General features: G+C 32.7%; 1 protein-coding gene and 2 long non-coding RNA genes across 10 annotated transcripts; all 3 read right to left on the bottom strand.

Annotated features, from left to right (window-relative positions):
- Positions 1-1590: 1590 nt before the first annotated feature.
- On the bottom strand, positions 1591-3670 carry LOC107905661 (cytokinin riboside 5'-monophosphate phosphoribohydrolase LOG5). Of its 2 annotated transcripts, none has more exons than XM_016832360.2 (7): positions 3161-3670; positions 2970-3067; positions 2829-2859; positions 2635-2734; positions 2434-2504; positions 2179-2322; positions 1591-2007 (listed from the first exon to the last, which is right to left on the bottom strand). In XM_016832360.2, exons 1-7 carry the CDS (start codon positions 3278-3280, stop codon positions 1909-1911), a joined length of 663 nt encoding a protein of 220 aa, XP_016687849.1. In that variant the 5' UTR covers positions 3281-3670; the 3' UTR covers positions 1591-1908. The 2 variants fall into 2 exon arrangements, with proteins under 2 accessions (XP_016687849.1, XP_016687850.1); XM_016832361.2 differs by having other exon boundaries at positions 1591-2029; positions 3161-3524.
- An 8729-nt stretch (positions 3671-12399) lies between these two features.
- LOC107905662 (uncharacterized) lies at positions 12400-16783 on the bottom strand. 3 transcript variants are annotated; one of them, XR_005913973.1, is made up of 6 exons: positions 16524-16783; positions 14969-15059; positions 13818-13938; positions 13270-13315; positions 13113-13175; positions 12400-12599 (listed from the first exon to the last, which is right to left on the bottom strand). It is a non-coding gene; the product is annotated as an uncharacterized lncRNA (long non-coding RNA). The 3 variants fall into 3 exon arrangements; XR_001686575.2 differs by lacking the exon at positions 13818-13938 and having other exon boundaries at positions 16524-16777; XR_005913972.1 differs by lacking the exon at positions 13818-13938 and having other exon boundaries at positions 12400-12605; positions 16524-16777.
- Positions 16784-17235: 452 nt separating this feature from the next.
- On the bottom strand, positions 17236-19544 carry LOC107905663 (uncharacterized). Of its 5 annotated transcripts, none has more exons than XR_005913975.1 (6): positions 19389-19544; positions 18560-19233; positions 18216-18399; positions 17965-18034; positions 17776-17845; positions 17236-17539 (listed from the first exon to the last, which is right to left on the bottom strand). It is a non-coding gene; the product is annotated as an uncharacterized lncRNA (long non-coding RNA). The 5 variants fall into 5 exon arrangements; XR_001686578.2 differs by having other exon boundaries at positions 18560-18792; positions 19045-19509; XR_001686576.2 differs by having other exon boundaries at positions 18560-18855; positions 19045-19509.
- Between the last annotated feature and the right edge of the window lie 417 nt (positions 19545-19961).

Raw genomic sequence — 19961 nt, forward strand, 5'->3', positions numbered from 1 at the left:
TAGCTGGATCCCCCCAAACACATCCCACTAGACATTCCTTTATGCGAACAATGAATCTCTGTCGTACGCTTTTGTAGGAAGTGCTTCTTCTTTTGTATGTGCTAAAATTGCCATAATACTGTTTGTTAATCAACAAATAAGATAAATCACATCAATTGATTAAATCATACGGAAAATCCAAAAATGGAAGGCAATTTGGGGGTGGAAGAAGAAAGCAGGAAGAGGTTGAAAAAGACTGATGCAAACAAATAACTGACATGCAATTAAAAAGGTTTACGCGTAAAAGAAGGGGACTGGTGGTGAGTGAGACGAGATAGAAACAAATATCAATGAATTCTATTGCAGGTCTCGCTATTTTAATAATGACAAATTTATTGTTTTTTTAATCTATGCAAGTGATTTAAGTTTATTTTATCAATATTTTAATTGGCTTAATTTTATTGTTATACTTTTCTGACATTATATTTAATGAAAAAAGAGACCATAACAAAATATCAAAGGAAGTTGAAAAATTCTTTTCCCCAAATTTATTTTTGAACTGTAAAACTTTCTACTGGATTTAAAGTATTATAAATTATTAAGTTTTAAAATTTAAAACGAAATCATATATCTACTCCAAGTGAAAAATTGTTAACTAATTTCAACTATCTATGTAAATAGAATAATAAATTATATATGTCCACGATTTATAAATATAGAAATTTTAAATATCAAATATTTAAGATTAAGATTTATCATATACAAATGATACGTGTCCGAATCCACCTAGCCATCCAAAAGAGATAAATGAATATTGATTCCATATTGTAATTATTTTAATTCTTTGTTTCATGATTAAATGTATTTTAATTTCACTTATAAATTTTAAATAATAATAAATGATTAATCGAATATTTGGCACCGTTTGCGAGGTAAAGAGAAAAACAAAAGAAAATTCAATATAACAGACTGGATTGAAAGCCATAGAAATTCTAAGGAGAAAAAAGAAAAGAAATATTGGAAACAGGAAATTCTAGCCTTCATTTCTAATAATATACTGTTTCTTAAGGATAAAAAATTGTGCATTTTCAACTAAAACCATCAAGCTTAGTATTATAAAATATTTAAATAAATCTTATTAATGTTATATAGTCACATGATGCCGTAACACAATGGGGTTTATTCAACTTGCCGTTTGGCGGTTCGTTAAGCCGCCAAGCCTTAATTTAGTTAGATAATAATTTTGGGGCCAGTCATCATTGTCTGTCAGTATTCCGCCTGTCTCCAATCAAATTAAAGATATCCATCTGTCGCTGATAGGAAATTTAAGGAAAAATAAATGCATGTAACAGTGGCTTTGCCAAGCTTTCATTTGTTTCCCCCTACAGTTCCCGTCTTCTGGTAGACTGGAACATCTACAACTCCTTAGCTCTATTATTCACTGTTATAACGAGCTGAAATTTTCTTTCTGGGTCCATTAATTTTTGAAGCAGTGCACAATAAAACAAATAAATTAAGAAAAAAAGGCTCCATAATGAAATCATTACATCCAAACGAGATGGGTTATCTGCAACAGCAGTAGAACAGAAGCAGCAGGCATGCAAAAGAGAATAAAAAAGCTGTTTTTCAATAATTCAATTATTTTTTGGTTTTTCCTTGGTGTTCATTTCCTGGCAACTTTTACAAAGGAAGCAGCATATGGCAATGAATGAAAATTACCAATAGCCATGGACCAGCGCAAGGAATTTTGATTAATTTATTATTCATCCCATGGATTTTTCTCCTTTCTATCCCTGAGAGTAATACAGTAGAAGCAAAATTTGAAAGGATATAAACCCTACCTAAATGCTTACTTACATTTGCAGATTCACTAAATCGTAAATAATAATTAAAACAAAATTTGAAAGAGAGACCTTTGTCGTCCTTTAATTAACGAGCAATTTCAGTTTGCAAAGATGAGTTGAGCTCCAATTGTTCAGCCTCCCACCTTGCCTTAGAAACAACTCCATCATGAATTGGCACGTACTCCTATATATATTCAAACAAAACACTATCCTAACTTTTAGGAACAGATACATATACACACAATAATTAAATAAATAAAAAAGTATTTATCACTTTCTAGTAAAATGGACCCAATAATTGAATAATTGACTTGTGATATATATACGTTATATGAAACGTTGAAAATAGACCCACCTCAAGTTTTTGGACAAGTTCTCTTGCAGTTGGAGCAGAGACAATGATACTACGTTGGGTGGGCTTAATGAAGCCATCATCCACGGCTTTGTCTAAGAAGCTGAGCAGATAATTATAGTAGCCATCCACGTTAACCAAGCCAACCTGTTGTCACCACATGAAACAAAACCAGTTTTTCTTTTAACGTTGGTAATAGTTTCCAGTTTCAACCATTAGGTTGATTCATGATGATGATGAGACTTAAAATGGCTTTACAGGCTTGTCGTGGATTCCCAGCTGGGCCCATGTTATGACTTCTAGTAACTCTTCAAGAGTTCCATATCCACCTGATTGATTAATTTAATTGGAAATAAACAGTAATTAAGTTACTCACAAGTCACAATGGCATACTTCATGAACCGTGACTAGCATAATTAATGCTTAATGAGAGAGAGAGAATTAAAAGTTGAAAGAGACCTGGTAAGGCGATAAAACAGTCAGAATGGCGTGCCATCTCAGCTTTCCTTTGGTGCATATCCGCAACAGCTTTGACCTCTCCTACTGTTTCCCCTGTTATCTGCTTAACCAAAAACAAATAGCATGGTTTGGAAACGGACTTTACACTAAGAAAGACGAAAAAACAAATGGGCTGTATCACAGATAGTACAGACCTCTTTGTTCATCAGAGTTTTGGGGATAATACTGCGATAAAAGAAAGAGGATCAACAAACAGTATATATGTAGAAAGTAAATGATGAATAAAATCAAATCCCAACCAGGTACATATATATATTATATGTATGTATTGGTACCCTAAAACATGTCCTCCACCACGGTGGACCTCCTGAGAGACCAAACCCATCAACCCAACGCTTCCTCCGCCATAAACAAGATCCAACTTCCGGGACACCTTGAACATGAAAACAAAACCACGAGAATATTGAGAGCTTAGTCAAAAGTTGTTAGCGAAGAAGGCATATGAGAGAAGAGTGGAGTAGAATACCAGCTCCTTTCCCAGTTCTAGGGCAGCATCACTGTAGCAGTTTCGCTTGCCGGAGCTGCTTCCGCAAAAGACGCAAACCCTTTTGAACCTGCTGGAATTCAATGCTTTATTCTCATCCATATCTCTCTTTTTGTTCTCTGCTTTTCGGTGAGTGTGTTTATTTTCTTTTTACTGCTCTTTCTATTTGATTGATTTAACCTAAAGCAACGACAGGCAGATCCTTTGGGCAACAGAAGGAGCCACAATACCCAAAGAGGAATGTGGGAATACACTATATATAGGATCCCCCCCTATTTCTATTGCAGTGCTGATAATTTCGTTACACGTGGAATCATGTGGTGCCTCAAAACCCCGAAATTTTTTGCTTTACCAAATTCGCCGACAGGATTTTCCTTAGTATTATTATTATTCTCTCGCTCTTACACTGTCGTCCATTGATTTTATTCCACGTTGCACGACATTTTCCTCTCCGTTTCCAGAGGATATCATATAGAAATTTGCAAAACCATGATGCCATTTTTTCTTTCCCTGCAAGACGAGTTAAATAATTGGAGTATTCGGAGTGATGCCAAATACGTACTTAAGAGAAAAAAAAAATCAAATTTCAGCGTAAACCTATTCAATAACCAAAGTAATTGAAAGACAGTCTAACTGCAATTTGAAATTTGTTCACGTGTATGACAAGTTATATTACAGTATTTATTCCATGATTAATCCCCTAAAAATACACTTCCATACATATTTTTGAATGAAATCTTGGAAACTTAGTTGATTGTCCTTGTGTATATCCTTGAGGCTACCCGTCATTGGCAAATGGCAATATTACACTGCAATTTAAATTTCATTGGTAAGAGTTCCCCTGTTCCCAGCACAGCATGTCATTTAAAACCAATGATTGGATCACTTGTGTGCGCAATGGCCATTATTTAAGCAACAAATCGACATCCCCTAGTATTATTTTTGTCTTCTTCTTAGCTGCATAATGAAGCCCCTACGCCTGCATGCATATGCACAAAACTATAGCCCGCAAATTTAACTATACCTATGTCTTTCCTTCTTCGGCCCATAATAATGAAGTCATAGACCTATAGATTTGGTTCCTCTTCTTTTCTTCATCCTTAATTTTGACTAGGAATGTAAGAATAAACATTGAGATCTATCCCACCAAAATCTAGGCAAGAAAAACTACCTAAAACAACCTTAGAAAGAAAAAGAAAGCAAAATTAAGCCTTAGATTTTCTTGGAGCGAAGAACATGCATTGGACTATTAGGCTCAAAGGGTCCACGAAAAAGATAGGAGGGCAGGTCGCTATGAGGAGAGTACGTGGCACATTGGAGGAGGCCCGTTTGTTTCTATCGTTCAAATTTGACCTCAACCTATTTTTAATGCTCGTGAGGCCCATCTTTCAACTTTTGAGCGTCAACTAGTTCCGTACTATGATCGAATATGATTGCCACACGTGTCAAAGATAAGATTCTCTTGGTTATCCTTTCCCAACTTTACAACCGACAAGCTTAGGCTTACAAGGTAAAATTCTAGTACGCTTCAATTCAGAATTGGTGAATTTTTTCTTTTCCTTTTGAGAATGTAGGTATGTATATAAAATTATTATTTTATTATGTCATATATATACAATTATTAAAAAATAAAATAAAATAATATGTTATAGAAAATTCATATATTTCTTGTTTAAATTTTTTATTAAATATTTACTTGAATTAAAAAACTAAAAATATTAATAATAAATAGTAAAATAATTAAAATGTAGCAGGGTAGAATGAAGTGTGATGGGGACGGATGCAAAGAGATAATGAAATAGAATATGCAACTATGTACCATGTAACAATAATAGATTTAGCAGCATATGATCAGTGCAATTACAAGTTATGATACTCTTTGGTTTCTTTGTTTTCAAAAAAAATATTTGTTAATTCTAATTTCCAATCAACTCTGAAAATTTTGGAAGGTAATAAATGAGTTTTAAGCCTTCGGCTAGGGAGAAACATGAATAAGATTCGGTAGTGTTGAAGCAGTGTTAATATTGTACAAGGAAAGCATTTTTATTGGAAAAAGGAATTGCATCTGCATGCATGTACTTGTCATTTTCTGCAAAGAGAAAAAAAGGATTTGCTAAGTTGAATTTATAGTTCAAGAATTTAATATGAGATGACAAGTCTTATCCTGGAGATGATTTTCTAACTTTCTGAGCCAATCCGTCAATAGTAGGGAAGCCTCCTCTGCTTCAAACTTCAGCAGCAAGGGGCTCCACCCTAACAACCAACACTATCGGATCCAAGGGAATAATATTAATTCATTAACTCCACCAAATTGTACAATAATTTTAGATAAGTGTTTTCATTCATCACGTCTTGTCGTTGCAAAGCAATAACAAGAGGTTTTTTGGTTTTTAGTAACCACTGATATTCGTCTAAATATAATCACAACATCACTTTGACTTAATTATGTGATATATAATACTCCGTCGTTCTATATCCATCCATATAGTGACCAAGTATATATGCCTCTTACGTGCACATCTAGTTTTCTTGATCTTTCTTCAGAATTTCTGAAAACTTAATTTTTGGTATTACGTGTACAACTTTTCCAGGGTTTTCATTTATGGGATTCCATGTCCCATTACAAGCAAACAAAGTAGCGAGTAAAGGGAGAACCTTTTGCAGGGGCCTTTCAGACTGACTCTTGGAGAAAAGTTGTTAAAATTAAGCTTTTTGGTCGGTAATGAAATGATGGTTTATAGTAAGTGAGTGAATGACAAGTCATGGGCAAAGAAAGATAAATAAGTAATGCAAGTCTGTGTTTGATATATTGCGGCAGTGCCAGTGCAGGCAACGTCTGGTGTTGCCACATACAACGCTCTATCCGGGTTTTTTACCTAATTAGGATAGAAAAAAAAATTACTGAAATAGTATGTCAGAAAAAAAATTATCAAAATGGGTTATTTTTCATTGGAGCTTATTTCGTAGGTGCCAATGAATAAAATAATAATAATTTTTTTTAATAAAATATAAATTATATTTTTCCAGGTTAGTATATAACCCGTATAATACATAGTATTGGCGCCTATTTGGAAGGCGCCTATTTGGGAGGTGCTAATGGTGGTGCCTATGTAGTAGGCGCCAATGGTGGTGCCATATTAGAAGGCGCCAATGCTGTGATTTTTCTCTATAAATACCCCCAACACAGACATAAATTTGACTACAAAAACGGAAGAAAGAAGAAGGAAGGAAGCAGAAGAAAAGAAGGAAAAGAAGAAAAAAAGTAGGTATTTTGGTTTTTTTTAAATAGAATGTAGAGTTTTGTTAGTAATTTTATTATTCGAAAGTTATTTTGCCATGTTATTAATTTTGTTAGTTTCTGAATGAAAAATTTTGCATTAAAATTTTTATGTATTTTGTTTACATTTTGAAACTGTTTTAAGAAATTTGAAATTATTTTTTTACAGATCTAGTATTGAAAATGGAGAATCAGTTTTTGTATGCGTTTATTTCGATGGAGAAATTTTAACAACAACTGTGGGATGTATATTTGAATGTCGCAAACAAGTAGCAATGAGATTTGATAGAAATATCTTGTTTGATGATATGAAAGAAAAATTAGTGAAAAAATTTATAGACGTTGTGGGAGAAGGATATCAAAAGTTTTCTACAAGTTTCCAGTATCAACAGATCCAATAAAATTTACCGAAATGGAACTTGTAGACGATGAAGACGTGGAAACAATGGTCGCTCTTTATTGTGGGACTTCGAGTAACAAAAATGCACCGATTCAGTTATTTGCTGAGTTAGCCAGTGTGGAGGCAACTGAAGATCCCACTCCATTAGGTGAAGAAGATGGAGTTGAAGCGCCGTGTATGGTGGTTCCGGTATCGTATGTTGATAGTCAATCACCTATACATGGGATAAATATTGATCTTAATGCTGCAGCCGAGACTGATGTGGTTGGTGATGATGTATACTATAGTAGTGATCCTGTTGATTACGAAGTGGATAGTGAGAGTGATCCCGACGCAGACGAGATCCCGGATGATATTGACGATGAAGGGGTGAATGAGGATGGAAATGTTAATGCGTCTTCAGTCGGAAACCGGATTCGTCGTATTGTGATACACAATAATCCTGGGGCACACATGTCTCGGATAGACCCCGATGCGGCACGGGCAGCTGAGTTTCCGGAGTACCCTGAAATACCACATGGTTACCGAATGGGCGTATATTCTGATCCAGATGAGTTGCGCGTGGGCCAGAGATTTGAAAGTAAGGAAGAATGTATGTTTGCAATTAAGCGGTATAGTATGAATATATCAGTAGATTACAAAGTCATCGAGTCTAAACCAACATTATATATTGGAGAGTGTTGGAGGTCGGCAGAAGGCTGCAATTGGCGGGTACGAGCTGCATTTATGCAGAAGTCGCAGATGTGGGAAATACGAAAATTTGTGGAGCCCTACACATGCACTTCAACACGTATGACAGAAGATCATCGAAAACTTGACTCCAAAACTATCTGTACATGCATCATGCCAATGGTGAAAGACATGCCGACCATTAAAGTTTCGGTACTGATTGCAGAAATACAAGCACGATTCCAGTATCGAGTATCATACCGGAAGGCATGGATAGCTAAACAGATGACAAAGGAGCAATTGTACGGAGATTTTGATGCATCGTACAATGAATTACAGGGATGGATAGCCGCCATGAGGGAACACGTGCCGGGGACTGTAATTGAGTTGCAGACACGATCTTATGACGGTCCAAATGACCAACTACAATCGAGAAAAAGAATTTTCCATCGGATGTTCTGGACTTTTGATCAATGTGTACGCGCATTTCCCCACTGCAAACCATTTGTGCAAGTAGATGGAACCTGGCTATATGGAAAATACACACAGATCTTACTTCTTGCGGTTGCTCAAGACGGCAACAGGAACTTACTCCCGATAGCATTTGCCATCGTCGATAAGGAGAACATGGAATCGTGAGAGTTCTTTCTTACCAACCTGCGGAGGTATGTGATTAGCAATGATAATATTTGCATCATTTCCGATAGAGGAAAAGGATTAATTGCAGCCATTAGGCGTTCTGGTGTACCATGGCGATCTGTTTACTGCATCCGGCACATCGCGGCTAACTTCCAGCGAGATTATAAGAATGCATACTGGAAGAGACAAGTTGTGAGAATGGGTAAAGAATTACCTTATCTTTTAAATATAAGTTTTAATGTTTTAGAGCAATACTGTAACTTAAAATTTTTTTAATACATATGCAGTGTACGAGCTAGAGCCACACATTTTTCGCCAAAAAATGGCCCGGCTTGAGAGTGACATGGAGGGTCAAACCAACACATCTTTTCGGCAGTGGCTGGGGACCATGGAGCCGTGGCAATAGGCTCAAAGTTTTGACGAGGGCTTTCGTTATGGTCAAATGACTACAAACTTAGTGGAGGGGATCAACGCTGTGTTATTAAAATAATTTCTGTTAAATAAATACAAAATCAAATAAAATTTATTTATATAGAAGTTACATTATATAAAAATTAAATGAGTTAACAACAACTATATGATTAAAAAAGTCAGTTATAATTAAACTTTTAATAAAATGATTTTTAATTTATTTATAATTAAACTTTTAATGAAATGATTTTTAATTTTTTTATAAACTTTATATGTTAAACTCACCAAATACTAAACTAAACACAACAACTTATAGCTTAATCCTAAATTACTAATAAATTAAATTTAAAATAATTACAAACACAAAATATTGTGAATTTTTCCCAAATTACTAACAAATTAATTATAAAATAATTACAATATTCATACAAAAAATTACAATATTACAATATATCCCCACATTACAATATTCATACAATATTACAATATTACAATATTCATACAAAAAAATTGCAATATTCATGCAAAATTATAATATTACAATATTCATACAACATTACAATATTCATAAAAAAATTATAATATTCATACAAAATTACAATATTACAATATTCATACAAAAAAATTGCAATATTCATACAAAATTATAATATTACAATATTCATACAAAAAAATAATATTCATACAAAATTACAAAATTACAATATTCATACAAAACTATAATATTATTACAATATTCATACAAAAAATTTATAATATTCATACAAAATTACAATATTCATACAAAAAATTACTAATCCAAAACTATAAATACAAATTTAATTATAAAATAATTACAATATTCATACAACATTACAATATTCATAAAAAAATTATAATATTCATACAAAAAATTTAAAAATTCATACAAAATTCTAATCTAAACTATAAACACTAAATATAGATAATTTATAATTAATAATTAATAAAAAAAATTCACAATATTTTCTAAAATATATCCTAAAAATTTCGCAAACTATAAACCTTTTAAATTATAAACAAAATTATTTATTAAAAAAAATACATTACCTTTTTTTTTTCTTTCTTCTTCTCCTTCTCTTCTTCTCCTTCTCCTTTCTCTCTTTTTTTTTCTCTACCGTGTGGACTGATTTTGGGACCATTTGCTATTACTTATAGCAAAAATAAAAGCTTATGAAGGGACAATTCACTAGCACCAGCAGTAGCATGAAGGGGGGCTGACACCCATTGGCGCCTCTCCATCAGGCTCCTTCATTGGCGCCTACTTGAGAGGCGCCACCCGACTCGACCCGTATTTTTGACCCGTATTTTTTTCAAAAAAATATTAAAAAAATATAAAATTATATTTTATTAAAAAAATTATTATTATTTTATTCATTGGCGCCTACGAAATAGGCTCCAATGAAAAAGTAACCCATTTTGGTAATTTTTTTTTTCTGACATACTATTTCAGTAAATTTTTTTTCTATCCTAATTGGGTAAAAAACCCGCTCTATCCTCATAATTGGGACTTTTAAAGTTAAAATATTTTTATATTCATTTTTATATACATTGAGATTTTAATATTTATTAGAAGTAGAGTTTTTTTTATTAAGTATATTTTTTGTCTATAAAAATGGAAAGCATTATAAACATTCTATTGATCGATAAAATTCATATGCTCTCATTTGTTTTTTTAATTTTTTATTCTTTACTCTATTTTATTTTTATTTTATAACACGTTATCAGTATAATTTTCTTCTAATTTTTTTCTTAAATAATTTCTCGTAACTCAAACAAAATTATGAAAATAAAAAATCAAAACACACCATTAAATCCCTGTGTGACTAAAAGGAATCATAGCCAAATCCTTAGATTTCAACTCTACCTCAACTGTTCAGCCAAATAAAGAGTTTATACAAGTGATAACTACCGGAGAGAAGAAAAGAAGTTTAAAATTATTCGCAGCAAGAATTTCGCCACGAAATTTATAAAAATCTTTTCATGTATTTGAGTAGATTTATTCAATCGAGGATTGAATATTAAATTTATTCTTCATGATTATAGGCAGTAAGTGCAAAAGTTTTTAATTTAGAATTTTTTTATTTAATACTTTATATTTGATTTATTGTTTAATTAGTTAATTCATGAACAATTATAATTATGTTGATTAATTTATTTTATCTTTATGTTCTTAAGGACGTTGAAGGATATGACATCATTGTCTTCTTAAATTTTCTTGAGAAAAGATTGTAGAAAAAGAAGAATTTTGGGCAAAGAAAATAAAAGGGTCAATAAAAGCCAAGTTATTAATTTTTAAATCTATTATCAAGTGTCACGGGGTTAAAACTTTCGTCTCACAATCCATGAGTTCTTAGGCGATTTCTTTTATTTAAATTCGCCTAAATCAACTTAACTCTCGATAAATAAGAATTCTCGTAAAAATTTTCTAAGACACCGAAAATTAAAGCGAAGCAACTCAAAATAATAAAAAAACAACAACAAAAGAACAGAAAATGCCACACAAAAAAAAAAAAACATGTCAAGTGCTTCAATGATCACCAAGGTTTAAAGTATACAAACTTCTCCACATATTCCACGAATCATGTCAGTTTAAGTAAATTGAATATTAATCTCCATAAAACACAAAAGAAAAGGGTGAAAGACAAGGTTTTGAACCTGATAACCACTCGCCTAATTTAAAATCTTATGTATTTTACGAGAGGAAACATTGTTTACCCTGCGTTATCAGTTATGTAGTGTTTACTTTGGGTTAGCAATACAAGCTTACAACATATAATACACTTGGGTTGCAATTATCCTTTAATTATTTAAAATATTTTCATAATCAAGCATTAAAGTAGATGAGAAATTATCTAAAAAATAATTCAGTTTATAAAGTATGTTAAATTATTATGATGATATTTTTTTGTCATTTTAATATTTTTATATAAAATTAATAACATCTTACGTATTGTAAGATTTAAACCTAAAACATTACAAATTTAAATATTCAATTTCAACTTCTAACCAAAACATTATATTTAATTTTTATATAAAATTTGGACAAATATACTTTTTACAAAATATTTTTCAAAGTTTGTGAAAAAATTTAATGTCAATGAATCTTCTCACACTCAAAGAAAATACTGAAAAGCTCATATTATCGAATAGAAAACGTACCATTTTTAATTGAAAAGTTGGAAAATTATTACACTCCCTTTTTTTCTTCTTCTTAAAGTAAGCAAATGGAGCGTTTTTAGTTAGTTTTGTTAAATTTTTACAAAATCGTCTTGGTAAATGGGTTTAAAGGTTTTGTGGGGAATTGTATTGATATGTGGGTAGCTTATGAAGTGCTGCAAATAGGAGCAGACATTCACTTTAAAGTTCGATAGGAGCAGACATTTCATAAAGAACATAGTGATCAGATTTGGTGCTTGAGCCTAATTATGGGTTGTGTATGTTCGGCTTCTTATTCTGCGGTTCTTAATGGCAAAAGTTGTGGTTCTATTGGTCTTAGACAATGAGATCCTTTGAACTCATATTTATTTTCTTTTATTTCTGAATATGACTCAAAGAGAGGGCCTTTTACAGGGCACTAGAGTGAGAAGACGTGATCCTAGTATTACTCGCTTGTTTTATATGGTGAGGCTCCGGTTGCTCGGGTCATATTTACCTCGAAAAATATTGGTGGGTCCCGTTTTTCAAAGATTAAGGGATCAGTTAAATAGCTAGACTTCTCGTTTACTCTTGCAAGGGGAAATGAAGTGTTTATCAAAGCTATCCTTACCTATACCATGCCATGTTTTTTTCTTACCAAGTTCTTTATGCAATGAGGTTGATTCCATTATTAATATTCGGTCATCATCCCATTTCAACTGTAATGCATAAATGAAGTTTCAGTTTTCATCTCATTATGCTTACAATCCCATTTCACCATCACTTTATTGACACCGAAGAAAATAAACAGAAGACATTCCAGAACAGCATCTGTGCCACGCACCCATAAGCAGATAAGCTTCTTCAGCCTGCAGCTAAACACAATGTCACTGATCATTGAAATGGAGAACAAGTTTTGTTCATGTCATACTTCATTCTTGCTAAACACACTTATATGTACATCTTTTATTGGCAACAATCACATAAAAAGGGGCAAAAGAAATTACCATTAAAAGGTTCTAAGATCTCATAATAATGCCGATGCGAGTTCGAGATTTATCTCTTCTCTATTCATGTTTTAATGATGATTCTTGTGCATGCATATGCAAATGTCATCAATCGTATGGCCAATATCAACAGACCATTAAACCTTCAAGTTCTAGACTTGAAGCACATCTATGGCCATATACCTTTATGTAACAACTTGAAGTTCAGTAATAAACTCGAATTACTGAAAAATTAAAAAATCAAGGTTTCAAGCATCAACAAATTAATGACCTCCCTTCCACTTGTGTTAAACTTAGCTATCATAAATGCAAAATTACACAAAAGGGAAACTAAGTAAGTCATGCTAGGCAATCACATAAAAAGAAAAGCAGTACCTAATGCTGGTCTCCATGGCCATGAGAATGGTCATCATGGCCCTCCCAAGGGTGTCGCCAACCCTACAAGTCGAGAAACAAAGTCCACTAAAGAATGAAATAAGGTTACTGTGAATAAGGCTGATTATGAAGACAACTGAGAGGAGAAACTTCTTACCAACACTACGGGACCATCCTGCTTAGCCCTGAACAGGAGCCAAAACCTGAAACACCAGAGATATTGAGAAACATCAGAAAATCCACCAGCATTGCAGTATCATCTTTTTCAATGTTTGCCATGAATATTCTTATTTTCATGGCTTTTGGACCCACCAGAGCTGACAAAGTTTGATCCTTGGTGACTAACAATTGTGCTAACGTGGCAGTTAACAGTTTCCACATCACCCAACATAGAAATTAAAAAAAGGTGATTAAATAAAGATAATGTTGTTATGTTCTAATTACTAAAGTTAATGCATATTACTTTTCCATGGTAACCCAGAAAGCAATTTATTCCAAAATATAAAATGAAAAAGTTAGATTTTTCAGTAATTATGAAATAAATACATTTTCTTTGATTAATTAGAAAAACATATTGGTGGAAATTAAAGAGTTTAACCCAGTTTCCCTAAATATTTTTAATTGGAAATACTGACATCATTTGTTACTAACCTATTTAATTAGTTCAATGGTTTGAAAGTATTTAATCAAATATTTTGGAATTACCATTAAGAAAACGGAATCGTGGTTTTGAACACAGTCATGTTGTGCATTTTGCCGTCACGCATGCATGATAAAAAAACCGCCTTGTTGTAATGCAATGAATGCCTCCTTTTCCATTTCATCACTTAAGTGGACAATAATAACAATAATTAAAAGTAAGAAACAAACAATAATAATTTTGCATATAGGTTCAAACAAAATGCATACTTGTTGTTTAAATTATAGCTTATATGCATACTTTGATACAAATAGGTTTATATTTTATTAAATATACAAATAGGTTCAAACAAAATGCATACTTGCTGTCTAAATTGTAGCTTATATGCATACTTTGATACAAATAGGTTTATATTTTATTAAATATACAAATAGGTTCAAACAAAATGCATACTTGCTGTTTAAATTGTAGCTTATATGCATACTTTGATACAAATAGGTTCATATTTTATTAAATATACAAATAGGTTAAAAATTGTAGCTTAGATGCTTACTTTGAACTCTTTAAATGCTTACTTTTATAAAAAAATTAATTTAATCTTTTAAAACTTACAAATATATAATTTGTTATTAAATATTTTTTTAATAAAATTCATACTAACTTTTGAAATAATTTTAAGCTACAATCAATTATCTTTAAAATTACCTTGTATAAAAAATTTTTGAAATAATTTTAAAAGGATATCATGGTCTACAAATGAAAACTAGATAAAATAGTTTAACTTTGAAAGTTCGTTACCGTTATGTAGAGGAAAACGCAAACAAAATTAAAATGCAAACAAAAAATGAATAGGAATTGAAATATTGAATGGAACAAAAACATTTATTAGATTTCAAATTTATATATAAACCATAGGCAAATTATTACATATGTACCAATTGAGATATTCATACTTATTCTATAAGCTAAATTACATATGTACCAAAAAAGAAATTAATGAAATCTATTACAGTGAATAAAAATCTATTACAGTAAAAAACCTATGAGGACCGAAACCTCATATACCAATACATCTAGCAGTAAAAAATCTATTACAGTGAAAAAAATGAACATGTGCCAATAAAAGCATCAGGCAACCATAAAGAGAAAAGCAGAAATGAACAAATTAACCTAAATTGCTTATTAGAAGAGAAATAAAAGTCAAATTGATAAACACCTTAGCCAATTGTTGAGTCTGGAATCTGGATGATATTTATGCACCTCTGAAATACAGGCTGTACAAATTGAGTGAATCTGGTACCTAATGCCTGAAAAAGTAAAATACATTAATCCTAATGTTTACTAAAATCATGTACTGCAGATTAAAAAACCATGCGGATTGGACTGGCTCCAAAACTAATAAGAACTAGTAGTTTGTACACACTCCCATTTTCCAAGTTATTGCACAGAAGAAGAAAAAGGCAAAAATCATTAAGCCAAAAACAACACTCTGAAGAGACTTCAGATCTCAGTGGATAAATAAAAGTAAAACCAGCAACAGGTGTACCGTGTACGTAACAGAACATACATTTCTTTTTGAGATTCACACCTCCAAACCACACAACAAAAAGTTTACCCGGAGGAAAGCTTTTTTGCAATTTTATTAAACTTATCACGTTGAAATATCTTTCACTTATAGAGCTGTTCTCTTTTATTTGCAGTACGCATTAAAACTCCTATCAAAGGATAAAACAGTTTAGGTCCAATTTAGTTACAGCCAACTCTATAGCAGCTTGAAGTCTCTTTCCAAAATACTGCTAGATGTATTCCCTATTCAATTACTTGCTGACCTCAGAGTAAAATAATAAACATGAAACTAAATACAAACCAATACATGCAAATTAGCTCATAGGACCGAAACCTCATATACCATATCAGACCATAGCAAATTACTTTGAGGACCAAAACAACAAGGTTAATGAGGACAATATAGTTCCATAACTGGAGAGGAAAAAAACAACCATTTAGTCCAAACGTTCAATCAACTCAAACAATTTGGCCTTGGGCTTTTGTAAAAAAAAAAGATTTAATGAGTGTTGAGACGCGTTTCACATCTGTGGAATGGAGTGGGACTGAATGTGGCTGGCCATCTAATCTAAAGTTCCTAGCCCCACGCAATGGGGCGTTGAGTTTGATTATCCTTTTCATCTAATCTGTTGACTAAACAGCAATCAATTTCCTTACAGACCCCTTCTTCATCATTTCAATGTTTCACCCAGTTTTCTTATGGGCTTTTTTAATTTTAAAAAAAGTTTCATACTTCTAATTAAAGTGTTCATAGGCTCTTCTTTTAAAAGAGCAAGTCTAACAGACATCCATCAAAATTGGAAGTTGGTATCGAAATATCAGGATTACCAATAAGTGGAGACAAATTCTATTCCTAGGTTTTTTGCATCTTCTAAGGCATTGCAAAAAAAAAAAAAAAAGAACAATTGATGAGACATCATTATGTTCGGACCATCAAGCAAAGCAACTATTACGCATGGCAATGGCATCAATGAACCCTGAAACGTCATTTTAGATCTCAAAACACAAAAGGCGTCTATTATATTTCAGGGTAGCATTTTTTATGTAACACAGAAAAATGAAGAAACAAGAAAAGAAATGACAAACAAAGAAGATTCAGCAGGCAAACAAAGAAAAGAGTAACCTGAAGAAGAATAATCAGAAGAAATGAAGTATCTTAAAGAGAATGAAAATGAGGAAATCGAAGAAGATGAGCAAATCCGTACCTGTACCAAACTCCCTTGTATGCTTGCTTCTACTTGGCGATTCGGGAAGAAACAAACCCTTAAACGCTTGATTCTGGAAGTGGGTGGAGGACCGGAGGTGGATCGGTGAAGGTCTTGACGGTGGAGGTGGATCGGCAGTCAAGGAAGTCAAGGCACGATAAGGTTAGGGATTTGGAATTGGAAGACAGACGGTGGATTGGGAAATGAAAACTAAAGTTACTTTTGTTTGCCAGTAAAATGTTTTCCGTGAAATGATTTCTGAAAAATATTTTACTTTTCTGTAAAATAATTTACTAAAAAATATTTTCTGGTATTTGAATGAATCTGTGTAAAATATTTTTTTGCTATTTGACAGATTTCCTAAAAATATTTTTCGAAATTTTTTTTTTTACCTATATTAATATATATTAATAAATTTTTATATTTGAAATTATTTTTATATATATTGCAATAATTTATTTATAATAATACTCAATTTTCATTATCTACATATAGAAATCTCTATGCTTGTATTGTGGAAACCTTTCAAACCAGTTAACCAGAAAAACATATGCATCTTCAGCTGTAAATTGAGCAAGGGAACATATGAACCAAGTCCCTCAAAAACTTAGGCAAAACTAACTACATCTATGTGACTTGTTCTGAATATGCATTAACAAACAGACCAAAGATCTGAATCTGCCAAAGTATCCGAATTTAGCAAGTCAAAAAATTGTAAAAAGTAAAGTAGCTAATCAATTCGTATATCAGAATTTGTCATCCCCAAAAACAAAATGGATACAAAAAAAGGATTCAATATCCTATCAACAAAAATAAAGCGGATTCAAATATTACTCAGAGTCCAAAATTTAATAACAACAACTTGAATAACACAAGCCATTTTACAACTTCATTACAACTTCAAAATTTCGCAGAAATGTATAAATGGCATGGCTGCATCAAGAAAATCAAAATTTATCACTAAAAAGAAGAGATGGGGGAATCTTTGACTCTTGAGGCTCCTTGCAAATTGCTTTCTGCAAAATAAACACACATTCCAAAAGGATTTTTAAATTATAATAATCAAGATAAAAAGATCATAACATAAACATCTAGAATATACAAACAGAAGATTTGAAAGCTAAAATGTTCAACATAGAACTAAAACAAATAAACTAGAGCTAGATGGTTAGCATTAAAAGTTCACTAGAGACCAAAATGATGAAACCAGTTCCACAATATTTGCAGTCTAAAAAAGAAAACTGTTAGGCACCTTATCGTTAAGCATCTGGTCAAAATTAAGTGTATAATTAGTCAATCTGTTGTTCTTCAAGTCAGCATACCTGCAATCAGGTTTAATGAATATTAAAAAGAAAACAAAATAGTAAAAGAACTACTGAGAAGATCATAGCAATACTAATTAGATTACATAAATAACTTGATATAATAATAAGTAGCTTACTTTACAGCACCATAACCAACTGCATCAGCAGTACTCTCAATCTCCTCCTCGGTCCATTCTTCACCCTTACCTGATTCGCACACAAAGTAACAATTTCAGATACAACAGGTTGAAAAGTTCAAAGGCTACACAATTTAACAACTGTAAGGACTTGCAGTAACAAATACATCACTAATAGACTGACAAACATAAGGTAGTTGAAAAGAGTTGAAAAACATTTGTAACAACAGAGATAAGGTTCAATATCATACCATGCTCGATAAGTGCTGCTTTACTTCGGTTCTTGGCTTCATCAAGTAGATCAACTAAACGAACTACTTCAGTGTTACGGGTTCGAAAACGCTTGCCATCTTCTCCAAGAACAAGTCCAAAACCAACATGGCTAGCTTTGGGATAATTATCACCTTGAGGAAGCCACCCTGCACGTTTGGCAGCCTGAAAAATAACCAAAATAGTTTCAGAATATACAGCAAAAGACTAGATGTCAAAAGTCGGAATAACTCTTTAATATATGTATGTTTTAATATATGTAAACTGACCATAACATCGTTCGACTAAATAATTAATATATGGAGCTAGCCTTATTGATACTAACCTCTTAGCAATGAAGCAAAGCAACATCTTGTAACAGGATTCAAGTAAGCAACAACAAATTGGGGTTTGAACTAATCAAAAACAGAGCAGCTTTAAATTAAAGACAACCACAATATGGAAAGCATCAAATTTTTTAAAGGAGATGGAAACAAAAATTGAAGGCACCACAATGGCTTTCAAGGAGCATGGCAGCGGCTTATGGAGACGCTGAAAAACGTCAATGGGGTAGACATGCTGAAAAACGTAACAGAACCTGGGCTAAAACTAGTAATGAGACGTATCAAATTCACCAACGAACTAGCAAGAAAAATGTAATGCAGAATGGAGATTAGTTCAAGACATTTTAAAGTAATCGTAAAGAGAACGTTCCCAATTTATCATCAAATTTGTATAATTAAAACTGGATGAGATAAATTATGGATCTAAGAAAGATCGAAGGGCAGAATTGATATTTTAGGGTTTCAGATTAAGAGAAAAATGACTTACAAGTTAGGTGCAGATCGATAAGATAATGAATCTGTGAAGACGAGATTGTTCACAAAGAGAACACCAACAACAACACCGCCACGCCAAGAGAAATCCACCAAAGAAATTTAGAGATAGAGCGAGCGAAAGAGAACCCAAGCAAGTCTGTGAAGAAAGTTTGCCCAAGATAAGCCAAACACCACAGCCAAACTAGCAGAAAACCCAAACAAGGTCTCAGAGAAAAACAAGCAGAAAATCCCCAAATCAATTTATAAAAAGAAGAAGAAATCAAGGGGGGAAAAGGAGCCCGAAACCAAATCAAGCGAGAACGAAAGGGAGAACGAAAGGGAGAAGGGAGAACGAACGTGAGAACGAAACCAGATCGGTGTAGAGAGGAGAAGGGAGAACGAGAGTGTAGAGAAGGGAGAACGCTGGAAAAATCGAAAAATGTCTTACTGATTCCAAATCGGTAAGACGTTTTACATAAATTGGGGCCCTTTTTACCCGTGTTTGTAAAACATTTTCCCTTAGGATTTCATTTTACACCAACCAAACACAGGAAAAGGTGGAAAATATTTTCCGAAAAATATTTTCCACCAAACAAACGGACCCTAAAACTAAAAACTTAAACATAAATATATATATTTTTTAAACATAAAAAACTTAAATTATTATATTTTAAAAATAAAAAAAATATATATATTTAATATATTTTCAGGCCGGGCCGGGCCGGGCCCGGGCCCAAAAAATTTTACCCGAGGCCTGACCCGTTTTTTAAACGGGCCTAAATTTTTGTCCAAGCCCATATTTCGGGCCTATATTTTTACCCGAATCTTCCCATATTTTGGGCGGGCCGTCGGGCCGGGTCGGGCCGTCCGACCCATGGACAGGTCTAAATTATTGCCCACTTATGAGATGGGAAAGAAGGCACGAGGCAG

This window comes from Gossypium hirsutum, chromosome D05, assembly GCF_007990345.1.
Source record: "Gossypium hirsutum isolate 1008001.06 chromosome D05, Gossypium_hirsutum_v2.1, whole genome shotgun sequence".
NCBI classification, from domain to species: Eukaryota; Viridiplantae; Streptophyta; class Magnoliopsida; order Malvales; family Malvaceae; genus Gossypium; species Gossypium hirsutum.

Excerpts from the sequence above, each read along its gene's own strand:
- LOC107905661 (XM_016832360.2), bottom strand. The coding sequence starts at position 3,280 with ATGGATGAGAATAAAGCATTGAATTCCAGCAGGTTCAAAAGGGTTTGC. Across the intron at positions 3,068-3,160 it reads TAGAACTGGGAAAGGAGCTG|GTGTCCCGGAAGTTGGATCT; the intron begins GTATTCTACTCC and ends TTCATGTTCAAG. Across the intron at positions 2,323-2,433 it reads TGGGAATCCACGACAAGCCT|GTTGGCTTGGTTAACGTGGA; the intron begins GTAAAGCCATTT and ends TGGTGACAACAG.